The sequence below is a fragment of the Podarcis vaucheri genome (genome assembly GCF_965113315.1).
Source record: "Podarcis vaucheri genome assembly, chromosome: 7".
Lineage (NCBI taxonomy): Eukaryota > Metazoa > Chordata > Lepidosauria > Squamata > Lacertidae > Podarcis > Podarcis vaucheri.
In genome coordinates, this window is record NC_138765.1 from 38,703,181 (window position 1) to 38,722,447 (window position 19,267).

At 41.5% G+C, this 19,267-nt stretch overlaps 1 protein-coding gene across 2 annotated transcripts in view; it reads left to right on the forward strand.

Annotated features, from left to right (window-relative positions):
• The window catches only part of RSPRY1 (ring finger and SPRY domain containing 1), a 42,024-nt gene that overhangs the window by 997 nt on the left and 21,760 nt on the right, over nt 1-19,267 (forward strand). The window contains exons 2-3 of one of the 2 annotated variants that reach the window (XM_082233489.1): nt 4,140-4,217; nt 17,064-17,558. In XM_082233489.1, coding sequence (XP_082089615.1) covers nt 17,212-17,558 — 347 coding nt within the window. In that variant the 5' untranslated portion in view covers nt 4,140-4,217; nt 17,064-17,211. The remainder of the gene's footprint in view (nt 1-4,139; nt 4,218-17,063; nt 17,559-19,267) is intronic. The other variant, XM_082233488.1, reaches the window with a different exon arrangement.

Sequence of the window (19,267 nt, forward strand, 5' to 3'; positions counted from 1 at the left end):
TGAGGTGTGGCTGTGTGTGCGAAGAGTGCACACACTTACAAGAGTGTGGGGTGGCCACACCCACCATTGCCATGCAGCCCTCAGGGGGTTGGCCGAGGGTGAATGTGGCCCTCAGGCCAAGAAAGTTGAGCCACATCTGACTTCCATGATAACCCACATGCATGCAATTAATACACAGTATTGTTGTTATTGCTTACATTAGCATAACAGCTTTCTGAAGGGTAGTGGTGTTGGACCGTTGCAGAAAGAAAAGAGCCTTGTGGTACCTTTAAAGACTAACAAATAGTGTTGCTGCAACACAGTGATACCCTCTAAGGTGTCGTTTGCGATGATAACTGTAATCATAATTATGTCATTAATAACAGTGATGAAAGCTACTGTTTTAAGTGCAGCTCTTCGGGGCACTTTGCATGCATTTCTCTCAGTAGGCAGGTAGCATTTGACAGCTCAGAGACCTCCAGGATAGCCCAGAAGGTTAGAAATGCTGGCATTGACACAGCTGTTATTTAACCAGCACCCAGATAAATGTTTTGAGGGAGGGCGAGTCTCCTTTCAAAGAATGCATTGAAATTTGGTCTTTGGGGGGCAGGGTATAACACACAGGGTAAAATATCTCTTCTTACAAATAGACTCCCTTCTGTTAAATATGGCTTTCTAGTGCATACACATTCATACTCTTTATCCTAGCACATTTACCTGGGTTCTGCTTCATAGTCGCAGTGTTAATACTAGCATTTCTTGCCTCTGGGTTGCTGTGGTATAGGATTGTGAGCTGCCCAGTTTCCTCCTTGTGAAGGACTGCCTACTTTGCTTTGCCAAGAAAAAATTATGTGAAGTGGTTTGAATGCTCTAAAGCATTAAAGTAGCAGCATTGTAATGATGTACAGTGGTGCCCCGCAAGACGAATGCGTCGCAAGACGAAAAACTCGCTAGACGAAAGGGTTTTGCGGTTTTTTAGCTGCTTCGCAAGACGAATTTCCCTATGGGCTTGCTTCGCAAGTTTGTTTCCTTTTTCTTAACACCGTTAATACAGTTGCGACTTGACTTCGAGGAGCAACTCATAGAACGCGGTGTGGTATCCTTTTTTTGAGGTTTTGGGTGATTTTTGAAGCTTTTCCAAAACTTCCGACACCGTGCTTCGCAAGACGAAAAATTCACTAGACGAAAAAACTCACGGAACGAATTAATTTCGTCTTGCGAGGCACCACTGTAGCTATGGATATTGGTGCTGCTTATTTAGGCAATGATAATGGTCTTTGTCCTTTTTGTGCCTGAGGTTTAAGAAACCAGAATCTTTAAATGTGTAGTATCTGCCATGGGAGGGTATGAAGCAATGTCTTCCAGCACAATGTAGCTGTGGCTTACCCTTTGCTAGTTCAGCACACCTGCTTACTTCTCCTTTCATGCATGTGGAAGAAGCAAACCACGAACCCAGGCTGCATGGTTTGTTTCACTCACAGCAAATCGCCATCTGTAGCCAAGGTTTGTTCTTGGCTTGCTTGGTATGTTTTGTTGGAGCAAAGTAAATCACAGTGATAACTGTTTTTTTATGTAATACTAAACCAGGGATCATGGTATAGTTCCTCTGCATGCTGGTAGGAAGAAGATAAACAACATTCCACATGGACCTGCTCTTTATTATGGTCTGTGAGCTGGGCCAAGCTTAAATCTGTGGTGATTACAATTTTCTTCTCAGTTTCTTCCTCCAGTATGAAACAATACTAAGCTCACTTTCACCACTCCTCTGTCCCAGTGATGGGTGCAGCTAAATGAGTGAGGCTGATTGTTGCTCCTCAAGGAATAACGACTCCGGCCACTTTTCTGTTGCCAAACATAATAGTGTGTTGAGTTAGGAGGGGGAAATAGCTTGACTTTTACTAGCCCTTAACCCTCTTTGCTAACATTGATTTGTTTGTTTGTTCACTTGCTGAGCTGTATTTTTAAAGTTTTAATTATGGTTTTAAATTTGTTGCATTCTTTTGGAAGTGCTTTAAAATAGAGGGTTTTGTTTGTAATCATGTTGAATGGTGACTTTAAATTTGAATGAATGAATACATGGATTGGTAACATAGTGTGTAACAAGGATGGGAGAGTATGTGGTCCTCCAACCATTTGCCTTGCTGGCTAGAGCTGATGGGTGTTGGCAGCCACCATAATCTGGAGGGCCACAGGTTCCCTATCCCTGCTATATAATCTTGAATACGTCTTGTCTAGAAAATGAGATTTCCTTAGAGTTTAAAATAGTAGGTTGGAGACCTGGGGATGTACTGGCGATGAGTAAGAGATTCCTGGGGACTAGGGCAAACTTGAAATGAAATGAGGAATGGCATATGAGAAAGCCTGAGGACAAGAATCTTCCTGTGGAGATAAGATGGTACTGGTAAGCTATGTGGAAGTTGTCTGCTAAAATAGGGATGAGGGAGGACGACAGGCACTTCAGGTTGGAGTGAGTGTTCTGCTGTGTGATGAGCCAGGCAGTTTCTAGGGGAGACTAGTAGCTGATTTCCTCTTGCTTTTAAGATTAGTAATTCCCAAAGTGTATGTGTTCTTTCATAATTATAGAAACCTTTTTGAGAGCCCAGAGTGCCCGCCCACAGAAGGCAGTCTGCATGATCCATTGAAGGGAGGCCTCTGGCTTTCTTTTTTCCACCTTCTATGGAGGTGGGTAATTCTGCCTTGTCTTTATTTGGATCATTCAGCCATTTCTGACACTACAGAATTATCTACCTCCAAGGATTGCAGGAAGAGGTTGCCTGTTGCATCCCTCCACCAGTCAGTGCCCTGGGTTTTCCCCTGACAAAAAGCAAGCCCAGAGGCACAATTCTTGCAGGAATATGCTGGGCTACAGGTAGTGTAATTCTTACTCTTGCACGCTCTAAACCTTTTGAAGTTTGACGAAGTGCGTTTCTTCATTTTAAACTCAGTAAAAAAATGTACTTCTATCATCAAGAGTTTAGAAATTCATACTTTAGATGAGCAAGGCTATTTCTGAGGGAGATTAGTGGCTGGCTGCCTAGATGGTAGGGGCAGAACTGTGTTCTGCTCCCACATTTTATGAGACGGAAGACATGCTGCTCAGAGTTTTGAATGGTGCCTCACTCTGCGCATGATGCTAAGCTTCATGCTAAACCATGGCTTCACATCAATGCATGGGTTCCCAGGGTGCTCTGCCTCTAGTGCTACTGTGAGCTAAGCCATGTTTTGGCTTGGCAAGTCATCTGAACTGGGATGGTGGTTTGACTTATTCCAAACAAAATAGTTGAGTGGGATTTGTTCTTAGTTTGTCTAGAGCCTGCCTTCTGCCCCTCACGTTGGGTGTCCTGTTCCTTGTAGGCAGGAACCCCCTCATTCAAGTGTGATGTGTGAACAGAGTATGCAGAGAGACACTGCATCCTTCCTCATGGATTCTTCAACTATTCACATCCTTGCTCCAAACACACTTTTCACCTATAGTGATATATCATGGGAAAACATCATCTTTGTTAATTAGTCTGAGGGATGCTCTCTGCTGATGGTTATGAATAAAGTGGGGTGGGGTTGGTAGTACAGTGGGGAGAGTCCAGGATATAGGCCCAAATGAGCAATATTTGTATAAATAAGGTTTCCAGTCTGTATGCTCTTGAGTCACAGGAACAATTTTTAGTCATGACTGCTAGTTTGTGTGACTAAATCCAACACACAGTTTGGTTTGGTTATTTGACCAAGAATTTTTGTACAGTACTGTGGGGCAGAAGCGTTAGGGCTTCCCCTGCCATTACTTGAATAAATAAGAACTTAACAATTGCTCAGACAGAAGCATTTTTGTCATAGGGACTGGGTGGTCCATTGGCGTGGGCACAATTGATCAGTTCAGTATGCAAATAGATTCATAACCCATGACGCTCACACTGTGTAGTTGGTTTTGTAGCCTGTGGAGCTACTACACCTTAAATGACTAGGGGGAAGGGTAGGAAATCCATCTTCCTGCCCCAACCAGGATTAGCATTGAGCAAAGCTGTAGCGGTGAAGCTTGGCCTCCTTGGCTGCTGCCTGTACCTCGTGAGTCTAGCCTTTGCCCAAGTGAGTCAGTCAATTGGATAGAACCTCTCCCTTACATTGAGGAGGCTATCACCTGAACTCTCTTTCCTGGTCTGTTTCAGCTCCTAGCAGTTGGTGCAGTGCAGGAGATTGTGTGCTCTACCCCTTTGTATCAGCTGCCGACATTGAGGATAAGTGAGGTAACTTATTTTTCACCAATGCATCGCTTCTTTCTAGTCAACTTTCCAGCACCATTCAGATACATAGAAGTGTGTGATGACCCATAACAGACCAGTGCTTGGAGGCTAGATGTGGACCAGTAAATTGAAGGTGAATCCTGAGACGACAAAGATGTGTGTTCTGAATTGCTGAGTCTAGGAGGTTGGAGATTACCTGTTCTGGATGCGGCTGCACTCCCCTGGAAGTAGCCGGTTCATAGCTTGGCGGTGCTCCTAGATCCACTACTGCCCCTGGAGGTTTAGGTAGCCTTGGTGACCTGAAGTGCCTTTTTTCCAGCTATGGTCCCTTTTGGAGAGAGACGACCAGTGTACTCTATGCCCTGATACTGTTCAGACTGGACTATTGCATTGTGCTCTGTGTGTGGAATCCCTTGAAGACTATTTGAATACTTCCACTGGTCAGAAATGCAGGTCCAGAAGAGGGCTCTCTCTGTGGCAGGCCCTAAATTATGGAGTTTCCTCCCTGCAGAAATGTGTCTGGAATATTTATTGTACATTTATTGTACAAGTGAAGATTCACCTCTTAAACCGAAGTTTTAATTCTGCTTTTTGGGACCCACCTCTTTTGTTGAATTTCTATCATTCTGCCCTGTTTTTTAAAAAAATGGTTTTACTAGTTTTATAATTATAGCAATTTTATCCATTTTTATAATTGTATATTACCAGTATATTGTTTTAACTCTCCCTGAGACCTTATGGTGAAGACTAGGTAAGAAATTAAATCAATCAATTAATTAATTTCCCCCACCTTTTCTTAAAAGTATGTCATATGATTGTGACCCAAACTTGAGAATTGGCTTCCATAGGAGATTTAATGAAATTATAATCTTCTAAACCTTTTAGCTCAGTTTCATGTTAATGTGTGCCTGGTAATGTGGAATGATTTGCATAAGGAAATTTTCTAATGCCCTAGACAAGAGATTGTAATTCTCTTGCTTATTTGACTTCATTTAGAAAACAAAGTTGAAGAAATAGCCAAGCTTTCTTTGCATTGTGTTTGCTGTACTTGTACTTCCCACTTCCAAGCCAAGCACTGCAGAAATATTTCTCCGTTTAAGAAACACCTCTGCAGTTATGACCTACACGTCAGCAAACCCTAAGTTTGGATTGTGGATAAAACTGATGTCAATCATACATGAAAAAATGATTTGCAATGTTTGCTTACTATATGTGCCCCATTTCTAGGCAGTAGGATTTGAAGAGAGTAACCCCAAATATAATCTAAGATTTAGACTGCACCATTCTTGGTCATAAAGCAAATGAATAGTTGGTGTTTTGTTAGTAGGGCTAATTTTTGTTTTAAATGGAGGGTCTGGGGAAGCTTGTACATGGGGACCATTGAGTCTCCAAAACAGAAACTTCTCAGGTGCCAATTGCAAATTTACACTTAGAAAACCAAAAATAAGGTTCTTATAATTGCATATTACTGTTTGGTTTTTAAACAGTAATTTTTACACTTCAGAAAATTGCCAAGCTCTTTCTGATTCAGGCAAGTTTAATAACAGAATGCGAATAAATTTCTGGCATAGTATGATAGGGAGGTTTAACCAGACCCAAAATCCAGTTTGCACATGGGCATTCTTGTTTTCTTTGCAGAAACAGTCAAGCCACATTTTCTCTCTCTTTGAAATGCAATTAGTATCTCTGTGTTAACTTTTTGTGAGTTGATTCTCTTAGAGCTATGGGTTTTATGTATTTACAATGGGTGAGGGGAAAATCCAGCTATTACTGAGTTAAGACTGGAAACTGAAAGGTTGAAGTCATCCCTGTATTCAACTTTGGCTTCTTGGCAAGAATTCAGAGTGGGCAGGGTTTTTCCACAATGAGGTGATTATGGTTGAGTGTAAGGAAACACTTGAGGCTGTGAATCATTGATTCCTTCCCTCCTTACTCTAGAGGCGCCTGCGCTCAAAACCATTTCCAGCCAAGTTCTTAGCTGACCACTTCTGCTGAGTTGTTTGGACCAGGAAAATTTGGTGGGATGATCATATAGATGTCGTACGTTACATTGGCTAGCATGTTAAAATTACGAGCGTGGATGTCTTTTTATTGGAGACCTTCCCATAGAAATAGTGCCTGTGGAGCAAGCCTGTTCAGCTTTTTGTTTCAGGCAGTGCACAAGGGGAAATGTGCATTCTACAGTTAGAATTGTTCAGTAAATTAAGGAACCAAATTTGCATGCTTCATATTCTGTTGCAAGTGGTATACCCCTGTGTTTGCAGAAGCTAGATTTATGCACTTTTTATATTACAAATTGGAATATAGGGGAAGGAGACCAGCTTTTTTTCACAAAGGGTGGCAGTTCATTCATAGAGTTTCTGAGAAATTAAGTATTGTGTAGAAAAATCAAGTGTTCTTTTAAGTCTTTATTTTGTTACGCTGGCTCATAGTAGGCATTCTCTGTGTGTGTTGTGTGTACGCGCTAAGAAAAGGAGAGTATCAGGTGTCAAAAGGTATTTATTTCTAGTGTTGTGCCTGGAGCCCACAAAAATAGAACTCTTGTTGGAAGAATTTGTGTCTGATGCAATCAGTTGGCAAACATGTTGCTAAAAATACATGTACTGTAGTAGTTAACAGAGAGCAGCTGAAAGAGGCTGGTATTTGGGAGTCCTCGTGCTGCTTCCTTGATTCACAGAACTAGCAGTAGCCAAGTCTAGTTTTCATCAGTACTGTATTAGCACTTCCCAATGTGTGTGTTCCTCTGAGCAGAGGTGACCAAAAGCATGCTGGCTATTTGAAGGGAGTTCTTGAACTGTCTGACAGGCAGACCACGCAAGGCCTGCTGATAGTAGGGCCAAAAACCCTTGCTTGGAAGTTGTTGTTTTTCTAAGTTGTACTGTGCAATGCTTTCCAGACCTGTGAATGATACCCTTGGTTCCCAATGCATTTCTTGGCCACTAACACACTGGTTTGTGCATACAGCAAGTTACTGCAACTTTGTAGGGCTGTGAATTTTATTGGATGATGGTTTGGAAATAATTAAGGCTGCTATATTTCAAAATTTCATAAATATATAGAACAGCACAATTTTATGTGGTAAGTTATACATAATGGGTTGTATCCATCATAGCGCTACATGAACAAAATGCATTGGATGGACGGTGTTTAACTAACTTGTCTCATCAGTGCAAGGATTTCTTTTTTTTTTTTTTATAATAATTTTATTGCATTTTTCCAAATTACAAGTAAAACAGAAGAAAAAACAGAACAAAAGAAAAGATAAGAAAAGAAAACAAAGGATTCCATTTCAATAACTTTTTTTCAAATTTCCATTGGACTTCCCCACATCCCCCGGATAATGCATTCTTGATAATAAAATCATCAGCAAATTATACCCTTATTTCATATATTTCTTTATATTTTCAATTGCAATTTAAGTTTAAATCTCTTGTTCTCCATTTACTCTAAAAATATAACCTGATATCATTTTAACCCATTTAAACTTTGGTTCTTTCACAAATATTAACAATTTCATAAATAATTAAATTTCGTTGCTGGGGCTAGCGTTCTGAATCATACGTCATCTTATGTTTCATACAACTTATAATACTTTTGCAAATAGTCTTTAAATTTTTTCCAGTCCTCCTCCATTGCCTCTTCTCCCAGGTCCCGGATTCTTGCAGTCATCTCAGCCAGTTCCATATAGTTCATCAGTTGCGTCTGCCACTCCTCCAGTGTGGGCAAATCTTGGGTCTTCCAGTATTTGGCGATAAGAATTCTTGCTGCAGTTGTAGCGTACATAAAGAAAGTTCTGTCCTTTGTTAACACCTTCTGGCCGACAATGCCCAGAAGAAAGGCCTCTGGTTTCTTGGGAAAGGTGTACTTAAACACCTTCTTTAACTCATTATAGATCATTTCCCAAAAGGCCTTCAATCTTGGGCACGTCCACCAGAGGTGGAAGAATGTCCCTTCAGCCTCCTTGCATTTCCAACATTTATTGTCAGACAAATGGTATATCTTAGCAAGTTTGACTGGGGTCATGTACCACCTGTACACCATTTTCATAATATTTTCTTTCAAGGCATTACATGCCGTGAACTTCATACCGGTGGTCCATAACTTTTCCCAGTCTTCTGACATGATGTTATAACCAATGTCTTGAGCCCATTTTATCATGGCTGATTTAACTGTCTCATCCTGAGTGTTCCATTTAAGCAGCAAGTTGTACATTCTCGATATTACCTTGGTCTTTGGTTCTAACAGCTCTGTCTCAAGTTTCGATTTTTCCACCTGGAATCCTATTTTTTTATCTAGCTTGAAAACCTCATTAATTTGGGCATAATGTAGCCAATTTTGCACCTTATCTTTTAGTTTTTCAAAGCTCTGCAATCTCCAATTACCTCCAATATTCTCTATTATTTCCCAATATTTCGGCCAATATGCCTCCATATTGGATGTTTTCCGAGCTTTGGCCTCTATTGGTGAAATCCACCTCGGAGTTTTACTTTCCAATAAGTCTTTATATTTTTTCCAGACCATGTATATTGCTTTCCTGACAATATGGTTTTTGAACATTCCATGTGTTTTCCCCTTGTCATACCACAAATACGCATGCCAACCTAGCGAATTGTTGAAGCCTTCCAGATCTAGGACATCAGTGTTTTCCAATAAAATCCAATCTTTCATCCAGCAGAAGGCCGCAGCTTCGTAGTATAACCTTAAGTCCGGCAGGGCAAACCCCCCTCTCTCCTTTGCATCAGTTAATATTTTAAACTTTATTCGGGGCTTTTTGCCCTGCCAGACAAATTTAGAAATGTCCTTCTGCCACTTTCCAAAACAATCCACTCTGTCCACAATCTGCAAGGCCTGGAACAAAAACAACATTTTTGGCAAAACGTTCATTTTTATAGCTGCGATTCGGCCTAACAAGGATAATTTCAATCTTGACCAAATTTCTAAGTCTTTTTTAACTTCTGACCAACGTTTTTCATAGTTATCTTTAAATAGATTCAAATTCTTAGAAGACAGATTGACCCCCAGGTATTTCACTTTTTTAACAATGTTTAGTTCTGTTTCTTTCTGAAACTCCTCTGTTTCAATAACCGTCAGGTTTTTCCCTAACACCTTAGTTTTTTGTTTGTTCAGCTTAAAACCCGCCACCCGACCAAATTTCTGAATCAGTTCCAAAACTCTTTTTGTACTAGGTTCTGGCTCCTGTAATGTTAAAACCAAGTCATCTGCAAATGCTTTCAGTTTATATTGTTTCGCTCCGACCCGTATTCCTTGTACCTGCCGATCCTCCCTTATCATGTTCAGCAAAACCTCCAGGACTGAGATAAACAACAGAGGGGATAGGGGGCACCCTTGGCGTGTTCCTTTTTCAATATGAAGTTCTTCTGTCACCACATTGTTCACTATCAACTTAGCTTTTTGTTCAGAATAGATTGCCTCTATTCCGTTCTCAAACCCCCTTCCCACTCCCATCCCTTCCAAGTTTTTCTTCATAAATTTCCAAGAAATATTATCAAAGGCCTTCTCCGCGTCGATAAAGATTAACACCGCTTTGGTGTTAATATTTGTTTGTAAAAGTTCCAAAATATCGATAATGTTCCTGGTATTATCATACAAATGTCTACCTGGGAGAAAGCCTGCTTGGTCCTTATGAATTACTTCATTTAATACTTTTTTAAATCTGTTAGCCAAAACGTCCGCAAATATTTTGTAATCCACATTTAGGAGTGAGATGGGGCGATAGTTCTTAAGTTGAGTCTTTTCAGTTTCCACTTTAGGTATCAATGTGATGAATGCTTCTTTCCACGTATCTGGTGTCCTCCCTCCCCCCATAATATAGTTGCAAACCTCCATTAATGGTTGTATCAGATAGTCTTTTAAAGTCCTGTAATATTTGGAGGTAAGTCCATCGGGGCCCGGAGATTTGCCTAGTTGCATATTCTGAATGGCATCCTCGATTTCCTGTAGTGTTATTTTACAATTCAAGATTGATCTCTTCTCTTGAGATAATTTTGGAAGGCCATTATCTTTCAAGAATTGTTCTATCTCAATTGCTTCCTCAGGTTCTTGTGTGTACAATTTTTTAAAATATTTCTGGAAACACTTTCTAATTTCTCCTGGTTTCTGAAAGTTTTTCCCTTCAACTTCTAGGTTGGTGACATAATTTAATTTTTGTCTCTTTTTCAACTGCCAAGCAAGTAGTTTCCCACATTTGTTTGCAGATTCAAAGGATCTTTGTTTCATTTGTTTGATTTTCCATTCCACTTCTTGGTTAATCAATTTCGCGTATTGTGACTGGTGGAATTTTATTTCTCTTAAAGTCTCTTTTGATTTTGGATTCACTCTTAATTTTTTCTCCCCATCACTTATCTTCTCCAAAATCTTGTCTTTTTTACTATTCCAGAGTTTTTTCTTGATTGTATTCTGTTGTATCAGGAACCCTCTCATAACAGCTTTGCTTGCGTCCCAGATAATTCTTTTTTCCACTGAGGTATTCAAGTTGATTTCGAAATAATCCTTTAAAGTTTTTTGGGCCTTCTTTACGATCTCTTGATCTCTTAACAAGTTGTCATTCATTTTCCATCTGAAGGAATCGGCAGTAGTAAATCTCATTTCCATTTTCAAAGCGTTATGGTCGGAGCAAGTCTTTGGGCAGATTTCTATTTTTGTAGTCTTAGGTGCCAGCCCTCTCGTTGCCCAGATTTGGTCGATTCTTGTCCATGACAGGTGGGCCTCAGAAAAGAAAGTTCCTTCTTTACCTAGGGGGTTTCTCGTCCTCCATAAATCAATTAAGTCCATATTGTCAGTTAATTCAAAGAAAGTTTTTGGTAGTCTTCCATCTTTAGTCAGATTCTGATTCTGTGACTTATCCATCAAAGTGGAGACAACCCCATTCATATCTCCCATCATAATGATGTTGGAGTAGTCCAGATAGTCCAGTAGTGTCTCATGCAGCTTCTTATAAAATTCTGATTTCCCCTCATTTGGTGCATAGATTCCTAGTATCAAAACTTTTTCTCCTTGGGTCGAAATTTCAATAGCCAGGATTCTTCCTTGTTCATCTTTAAACAAAAATTTTGGTGATAAATTCTCTTTAGCATAGATCACCACACCTCTCTTCTTAACTCGGTCTGATGAGATAAATTCTTGGCCTAATCTTTTGTTTATTAACACCTTCCTATGTAACCTGGTCACATGGGTTTCTTGCAAGCAAATTATGTCCAAGTTCTCTTTCTTTAATATATGAAAAATCCTTTTGCGTTTTTCTGGGGAATTCGCGCCATTAATGTTCCAACTGTAAAGCTGCAGAGACATCCTGTATCAATCTGTTGTTACTCTTATTGGGTGTCTTCTTTTTTGTCCAAATCCGAAGGTGGTGGTTCTTTTCCTAGCACTGGTGGTGGCCAAATGGCTGCCACTCCTTTCTGCAAGTCTTCTCCGTGGTCGTGTAGGAACTTCTGGCTATCCTCTTTCGTTTTGATCTTTATCTTCTTTCCTTTGTATTTAAACGAAAGACCCTGTGGAAACTCCCACCTGTAAGGTATTCCGTTGCCTCTCAAAAGTCCAGTTAGGTCGGTGTAGTAAGATCTTAGATCCAGTAATTGTTTAGGTATGTCCTTGTAAATTTGTGCTCTTCTGTCCTGGATCTCAAGTGCTTTATTAAAGTGTAGGTCAAGTAGCTTGTCTCTCTCCTGCTTGGTCCTTAAGATAATCAAACAGTCCCTAGGTCTGTCCTTCCCAGCCGCCCTTCCCAATCTAAATGCAGTTGTTATTTTAAAATCTGTATCTTCGTTTATGCCCCAGAATTTAGAAAATTCTGCTGTCAAAAAGCCAGTCAAATCCTCTTTCTCAATCTCTGGAATAAAGCGTAATCTCAAATTATTTTCCTTGTTTCGCAGTTCCACCAAAGACAGATAGGCCTGCTGGTCAGTAATATGTTTATGGAGTGGCCTTACCTCTCCTTTCAGTTCCTCTACTTCTTTAGTTACTGCTTCTACTTTCTCATTCGCAGCCTCGGCCAGTTTTCGATTTTCAGATACTACGTCCTTTAGGTTTCCAATATCTTGTGAATGCTTAGCCACCTGTTCAGAAAGTTTGTTAATTGAAGATGTAGCTAAGTCAATTTTTGCAGTCTGATCATCCACTTTTTTGTTCAAAATTGCAAATTGTTGTAGCATTTCCTCTAGAAGAATGTTGGATCCCCCAGCTGCCATATCTTCTTCACTTGTTAATTGTTCTAATTCTTCAGCTGGGGTTGTTGGTAATGATACAGCCTGTAGTACCGCAGGGACTGAAGATCTACGGCCCTGGGAAACCAAAGTTGTTTGTACCAATTTGCCTTTCCCTGCTTTCGACGCAGCTCTTGTTTTTGGTTTGCCACTCATTCCACCCTCATTCCACACCTGTCTTTGGATTCAAGGTCAAGCTGTCAAAAGTTCCATGGGAAAGACAGGCCTCAGAATGAGTCACCAAGCCACAGAGAGACAAAACAAAGTCAGTTCTCAGGAAATTGTAAATCCCAAACTCCACTAGAGGGAGTATAGCTCAGTTCATGAAAGAAGAAACAAAGTTTCAGTCGCCATTAAAGTTCCTACAATTAGACAAGTTAATAAATATCTTTAGAGAAGAACTTTTCCTTCTTGCAGAGCCCTCTCAATTTTGCCACAATAGTTTCTTAAAAGGTGCAAAATACTGTTGCTTAATTGTATCCACCGGTAGACATCTGTTTCAACTTTGTAAATATATCCGCAACATAACTTTTACCCGCTGCAAGTCCAGGGCTAGGGGTTCTCAAGTCTTTAAAGTTTTGAAAATTTTAGCAGAGAAGAAACCCCAATTAAAATAGACACAGTCACAGAAAATTAGAAATAACTTGCCTTTCCCTTCAATTTCCAAACTTCTCCAGACGTATGGTATCTCTCTTTTTAAAACCTTTTTCTATTGCTTCCAGCTTGTCAGTTTCTTTGCCTTTAATCATTAAGCACCTCCGGGAGACGGACTTCCTTTTTCTCGTCTCCCGCTTTCAGCCGAATTCACAATTTGTAATCCAATCTCATATAAATCCTACTCACGAGTAGTTGATTTGTAATCCAATGTAAAGGAAGAAAGGTCGGCGCTCATCGGTAACGGCCGCGCGGCTTCACTCCCGCAGAAAGAGCGATGAATCCACAGCACCGCTTCCCCTCCGCGCTTCCGGAGCCCCTTACGGGGTCCCTTCTTCGTTTTGGGGGTCGCTCTCGGTGCCCGCCGGATCCCACGGCCACGAGCTCGCTCTGCTCGTGGTTTAACTTAATGGGTCGTCGCTTCGCCGTAGCAAACAACCCTTTTCTGCGGAGCCCCTCTCTGCAGCGCAAAGAGGACCGCCATTACCCGTTTCGCGCCGCCTCCGGAAGTCCCTCAGTGCAAGGATTTCTGCTTGCGCAACAGAACATTATGCCCCCCTCCTTCCACTATGTGTCACCTAAGTCTGTTCTAGGGTTTCCCCTAACACTCCTGAGCAGATTTGGCAAAGGCACAGAGCACACGAGGGGGAGGAGGCGGGGAAGTCATGTTATGCAAACAGAAATCCTTGTGGTGATCAGACAAGGTAGTTGAACTTCATGCTATGCATTTTGTTCTCTTACAGAGGTAGAGTAAGTTGAGAGCTAATAAGGAAAGGTGTCGCATACACTTCAGTTTCTCCCCCTGCTCCCTGTGTCTTTTCACAAGGGACTGACTCATAGCTTCTACATTGCCAGAAATGTTCTGTCTCTGCTAGGGGTAGAGGGGTATGTGGCATATGTGAGACAAAGCTTAAACAAACGAGAAGCTAGAAATTGGCTGGCAGTGTTTTTTATAGGTTGATGTACTTAAGTGAAAAATATAGGAAAAATACAGACTTCAATCAAATTAGCTGTTATACCTGTATATATCTAAAGTGCATTAAGGTGGGGTTGGCAGCTGAGGGTTACATAGACTGTTTACTGTGAGCTGTAAGATGGCTGGTGCACAGATAACTTGTTTATGTATTGAGTGCCCAACAGAGCAGTTTTGCTTTCTGTAAGGGCTACTTAACTTCGCATTTGCAGCTTATCTTTGTCTTTGCAGCATGTGTAGAACTTCTTTTTCAGGAAACTGGCAAACTGAGGAGAGTAATAAGCTCCCCCTTCTTAGTTGAGAGTCTCCATCCCAAGTACTGTGCTAATTCACTGGTTTTACCCCATGGGTTGGCTCCTCATGATTTTAAGAGAAACTTGGACATTGTGCTTTGAAACCAAATTATGCGTGCTGTTATATAGCCTGTATCAGTTTAGGAAAAAATAAGGCAGAGGAACAACTTAAATAGGTTTGCATCAGTGTACCTTAATCCTAGGTGCACAGTCATTTCATGGGTTGTTGTAAGTTATGACGTTTCAAGATGATTGACTTGATGCTTCAGCCTCTAGGAATCTGTGAAACTGAGTTCCTCCCCTTCTTCTCCCTTACACACTGATGTGCTGGATGATCTAAATATACTGACTTTCAGACTGTGTGATTATATATATATCAGTCATACACGAGAATGGTATATCTCATGTATGATGGAGCAATATGACTAATAATGACGAATAACATCACTTACTTTCTATATTTAATCAGTAGAGCACTTATTTTCTCCCAATAGAGAGTGGTAGAAATTCTAACTGTAATCAACAAGTGAAAAATTAGTTCTCATTCTCGTTTAGAAACAAGTTATTCTAAGAGTCTTAGATTTTATTTGCCAGGTCCAAATCACTCACAGTAATTCCTTAATAATTTGATATTAGAATAGCTTTACAGGTGGACAAAACAACAAAACAGGCGTTGAACCTGCTGTCACATGTGTGTATTGTCAACAGGGCTGTGGCATGCAAAAGATCTCAGGTTCACTTCCCAGCATCTTCAGGTATCGCTGGGCGAGATCTTATCAGAAATTGTGAAGAGCTGCTGCCAGTTAATGTAAGCAATACTGAGCTATATGGACCAATGGTCTGACTTGGAATAAGACAGTTTCCTGTGGAAAGCTTGGGTTTTAGTCATCACTGGGCTAAATGTGAGTTTTCACATAGATTAGTACTTCCTACACCTTACTCGGGCTGGTTCAGGTAGGATTTTGGGTTGATAATCATCCAGGTAAATTGTACCTTGTTCCATTAAATTATAGTTTTCATATTATGACTAAGCTTTTATAAGTGGTGGTTTCACAAAAGCAGGTTATTTTGATAGTTACAGCTATGCCACTCTCAATATAGTGGTGTGAATTGGTCTAAAGGAAGGAAGGACCAGCCTATATGGAAAGTTCAGCTCTCAGTATCACTCTTCCCTGTTGTTGTTTTTTAAAGATTTACAAGCATCTTGCATTTTTTTAAATTAAGCCAGTTGATGCATTCCAGTCATTCACTGTGGAGGGCCATGTGTCATGAAGTTACATCTCTTCCTCCTTTCTCCTTTTGCCACCCCATGCTCAGAAGAGCTTTATGGTTACCCAAATATGGCAGCCAACTTAGTGCCAGTGCCAGCATCTGGCTTGCTTTTGGGAGGCACGTTCTAAGCCCTCCACCATCCCCATCACACTCCTCCCTCCACTGGCCTGATCTTATTTAAGGTATTTCTATGCTGGCTTTCAGACAGACATCACAAAGCAGTTTATATAAACATTATTACAATAATAAGAACTGATTTTTTTAAAACAACAACAACAATCAATGCAAAAGGCAACTGTTTGTTTAGAAGAAGCTGTGATGGTAACTTCTTTTCTGCTCTGCTGCAGAGTGGGTGGTTCTGCAAAGATTTCCTGGGTGACAGTTAGAGGAGGGAGGGGCCACCACTGGCAGCTGGACCTGGGCAGCTTACTAGGCTGTGGGTTTTGTTTCCACTCTCTTCAGAGCAAGATAATTCTTCATAGACCTTTATGTGCCATTTCCTCCATCAGTTGACAAGTTGCCATTTGTTTCGGGGCATAATGCTAATGGAAACTGACTGGGCAACTGGAATTGTGTGGGGTGCTTTACCCTGCTTTTTGATAGTTAGATAACATTTTTATTCTTGGTAAGCTGGCTGGAATATCAGAATACACTTATTTTCAAATAAAGCATAGTAGAAGAGGCAACATGGTATATGGAGGGCTAGGCTGAAATCCATAGGTGTCTGGCTCCTTGATTTTTATTTTAAATGCCCACCACTTAGTAAACTGATCTTTTTTTTCAACTTGAGGCTGGCTCCTGGAGAAACAGAAATATTTTTCAAGCTCTATACTGGCTGCACACTCTACCTGCCTTTCCCAGTGACCCAACTCCCTTGCCGCTGGCTTTGGACACACACAAAGGAGTGGGAAGGACTTTACTACTGGCTGCCTCAAGAAACCTCGCATTGATCATTTGTTTTAGGATGGCGGGGATCTGGATGCAGTTTGAGCCTCCTCCAGGAACTGTGTATACGTGCATTTCCCTCTCCCGCTTCAGATTACTTTGAGAACAGCATGTTAGAATGCTTCAGGGTGGGGATAAATTGGAGGGAATTGCGGTTGATTAGCATCTTTGTAGCCCTGGGTATCTGAATGGGACAGAATTGCAGTACTGGGCGCCTTAGCAGATTTGAGGATAAGAAGCAAGTTTTCCCTCTTTGTAGCATCAGCTGTTGGGTTTAAGGCAGGGTTGGGGAACTGGGCTGGGACTGATGGGAGTTGGGAGTCCACCAGCATCTGGAGGGTACAGGTTCCCTTTCTGGTGCAGGGCACAAAGGTATGCCAAAGGGGAAATTAGGATTGTTTGCCTGCTTGCAAAGGAACTTGTTTGCTAGTCACATTATTTTACAATTTCAATCCAAGTTGATGGGCTTGTATTTTTTCTTACCCTCCAGGCCTCCTTTTGGATGACCAATGTGTATCTTCAGTGATGATGTCAGACACTTACCCAGCCATTCCCTGCCCATTCCAGTTGTTACAGACTCATATGATGCAAAAGCTGCAATTCAGGATCCCAAAAACATTGCTTTTAAAACTGTCTAGATGATTGTCGTTGCTTTGGTTGTGTTCTATGCGAGCAGGAGCCTTCTCCAAGGTTTACGGCTGACCCTTGAACAGCACATTCCCTGTTTGCTGCAAACCTTGGGGGCTAGCAGCATGGGCAACTCCTGTGTTTGTCGGGAAGACAGTGGGGTAGAAGACAATGCAGAATCCAGAAGTCGCCAGACAGAGAACAGCAGAGTGCCTGTATCGGACTCCAGGAGCCACCCGAGGGATCCAGTGAGGCCCCCCCGGCGGGGACGGGGGCCACATGAACCAAGAAGGAAAAAACATAACGTGGATGGATTAGTACTTGACACGCTAGCAGTGATTCGGACGTTGGTAGACAAGTAAGTACTTCCTGAAGAGAAATATTGCCATGGATGTACCTTCCTTCTCTTGTAAATTGCTGTGCTGCAATCTGTGGAGACTGCTCTAATGTCCCCCTCCAGTGGCATAAAAGTGGACAACTTTATGTTGGAATTGGAAATGTCTACAGATGTTTCAGGAACAATCCATGAATAAGATAGTAGATTCGTCTTGGCTTCACCTCGTAACACTTGCGCTTTTTGAATACCCCTCCAGCAGTTCATTTTGACGTCCAAAGTTTGTTTCAGTGAAATCCTACTCGGCCCTGTAACCTTACACTGCCTGATTCCGTTGAGTGGCAGCCACTGCAATGCCTACACCAGTCGTGGGAGGAGAGCCAAATGGCAAAGTGTCTTTGTGTCATGTTGAGACTTCTACAGTTTCAACAGACACAAAAGCAATATACAAGATGCTGCCTAAAGTCTTTGGAGGCCAGAAGTAGTTCTGCCACCTTTGATGGCAGAAGAAAGGTTTCCTTTGGGACGGAAGGGGACACTCTGATAGTGCTAGTAGGTGCTGTTGGGATTTGTTAGCCAGTTTGACTTCCTTCAACCAAATTCCCTTTGTGTGTTTGCAGTGCATTGTAAGATTGGGCAGCGCATGCTAAGGAGGCAGTTATTTAGGGAAGCTTTCCTCTGACCCCTTTTCTAACTCAGCAGTTGAAGATGTCTTCATGGATAGGTGGGGGGCAGCAACTTGTGCTTGTCCCCTGTCTTTGAGTTGACTTGCTTCTGCAGAAGCATGTATTGGAGTGGTCTGTTGGTCTGCCCCTTCTAAAACTCCAGATTGAAAGGAGTTAAAGGAGGAATAGACATGAAGAGCAGTATAGAAATTTAATTATTGTTAATAATAATAATAATAGTTAATAAGGCTCCCAGGGGCTACCAGTCATGATGATACTTTCAGAATCAAATAAAGCCCATTGCTTGGAATAATAGCCAGAAATGACTGATTCCCTTATCCTGCTTGTGGACTTTCCATAAGCATCTGGCTGAGCACTTTGGGAAACAGGAATCTGGGCTTGGTCTGGTCCAGCAGGGCTGCTCCAGTGATATATGTGTTGTGCCAATTCTTACAAATGTTTACATAATGGTTAATGATAAGTGGAAAGATTCTGAGTAGGGTAAAGCAATAAAGCCACTTTCAAAGAAGTGATGCCTGGGTGCGTTCTCTGGTGGCACAGCTTGTGATGTTTGAATTGGATCTGAATAACCCTGTTGAACCATGAGCACATTGGGAGTGGTTGGGGACAGGGGGCTACAGACAGGCAAAGGAAGGAATATCCCAGGCAAGCAAAGTTTATGTGAGGAGGGAGAGAGACATGATCACACCCTTCCAATGGCAGAGGAGCTACTGCTACATATCATAGCAACAGCACCGACAAAATTGTCCTTAATGCTTCCTTTCCTGATTAAAATTGTCATTATTCGTTGTCAGTTTGAGTTATCTTTGTAGTATCTTAAACATCAACAAGGGTGTTGACAGTTTCCTTCCTGCTTTATTATCTGAGCTGCTGTCAAAAATGCTCTTTCATAACTCCTTAAATAATCACTTCATTCTTTGCTACCTGCCAGCTCCAAGCGTCTGAGGCCCTTTCTGGCACAGACTGGAGCTTCTGTTTGTCCTAGGCCACAGTCTGAAGGCACGTGATGCCCCCACCTTGTTGAAGCAAAGAGGGTCTGGGTCTGAT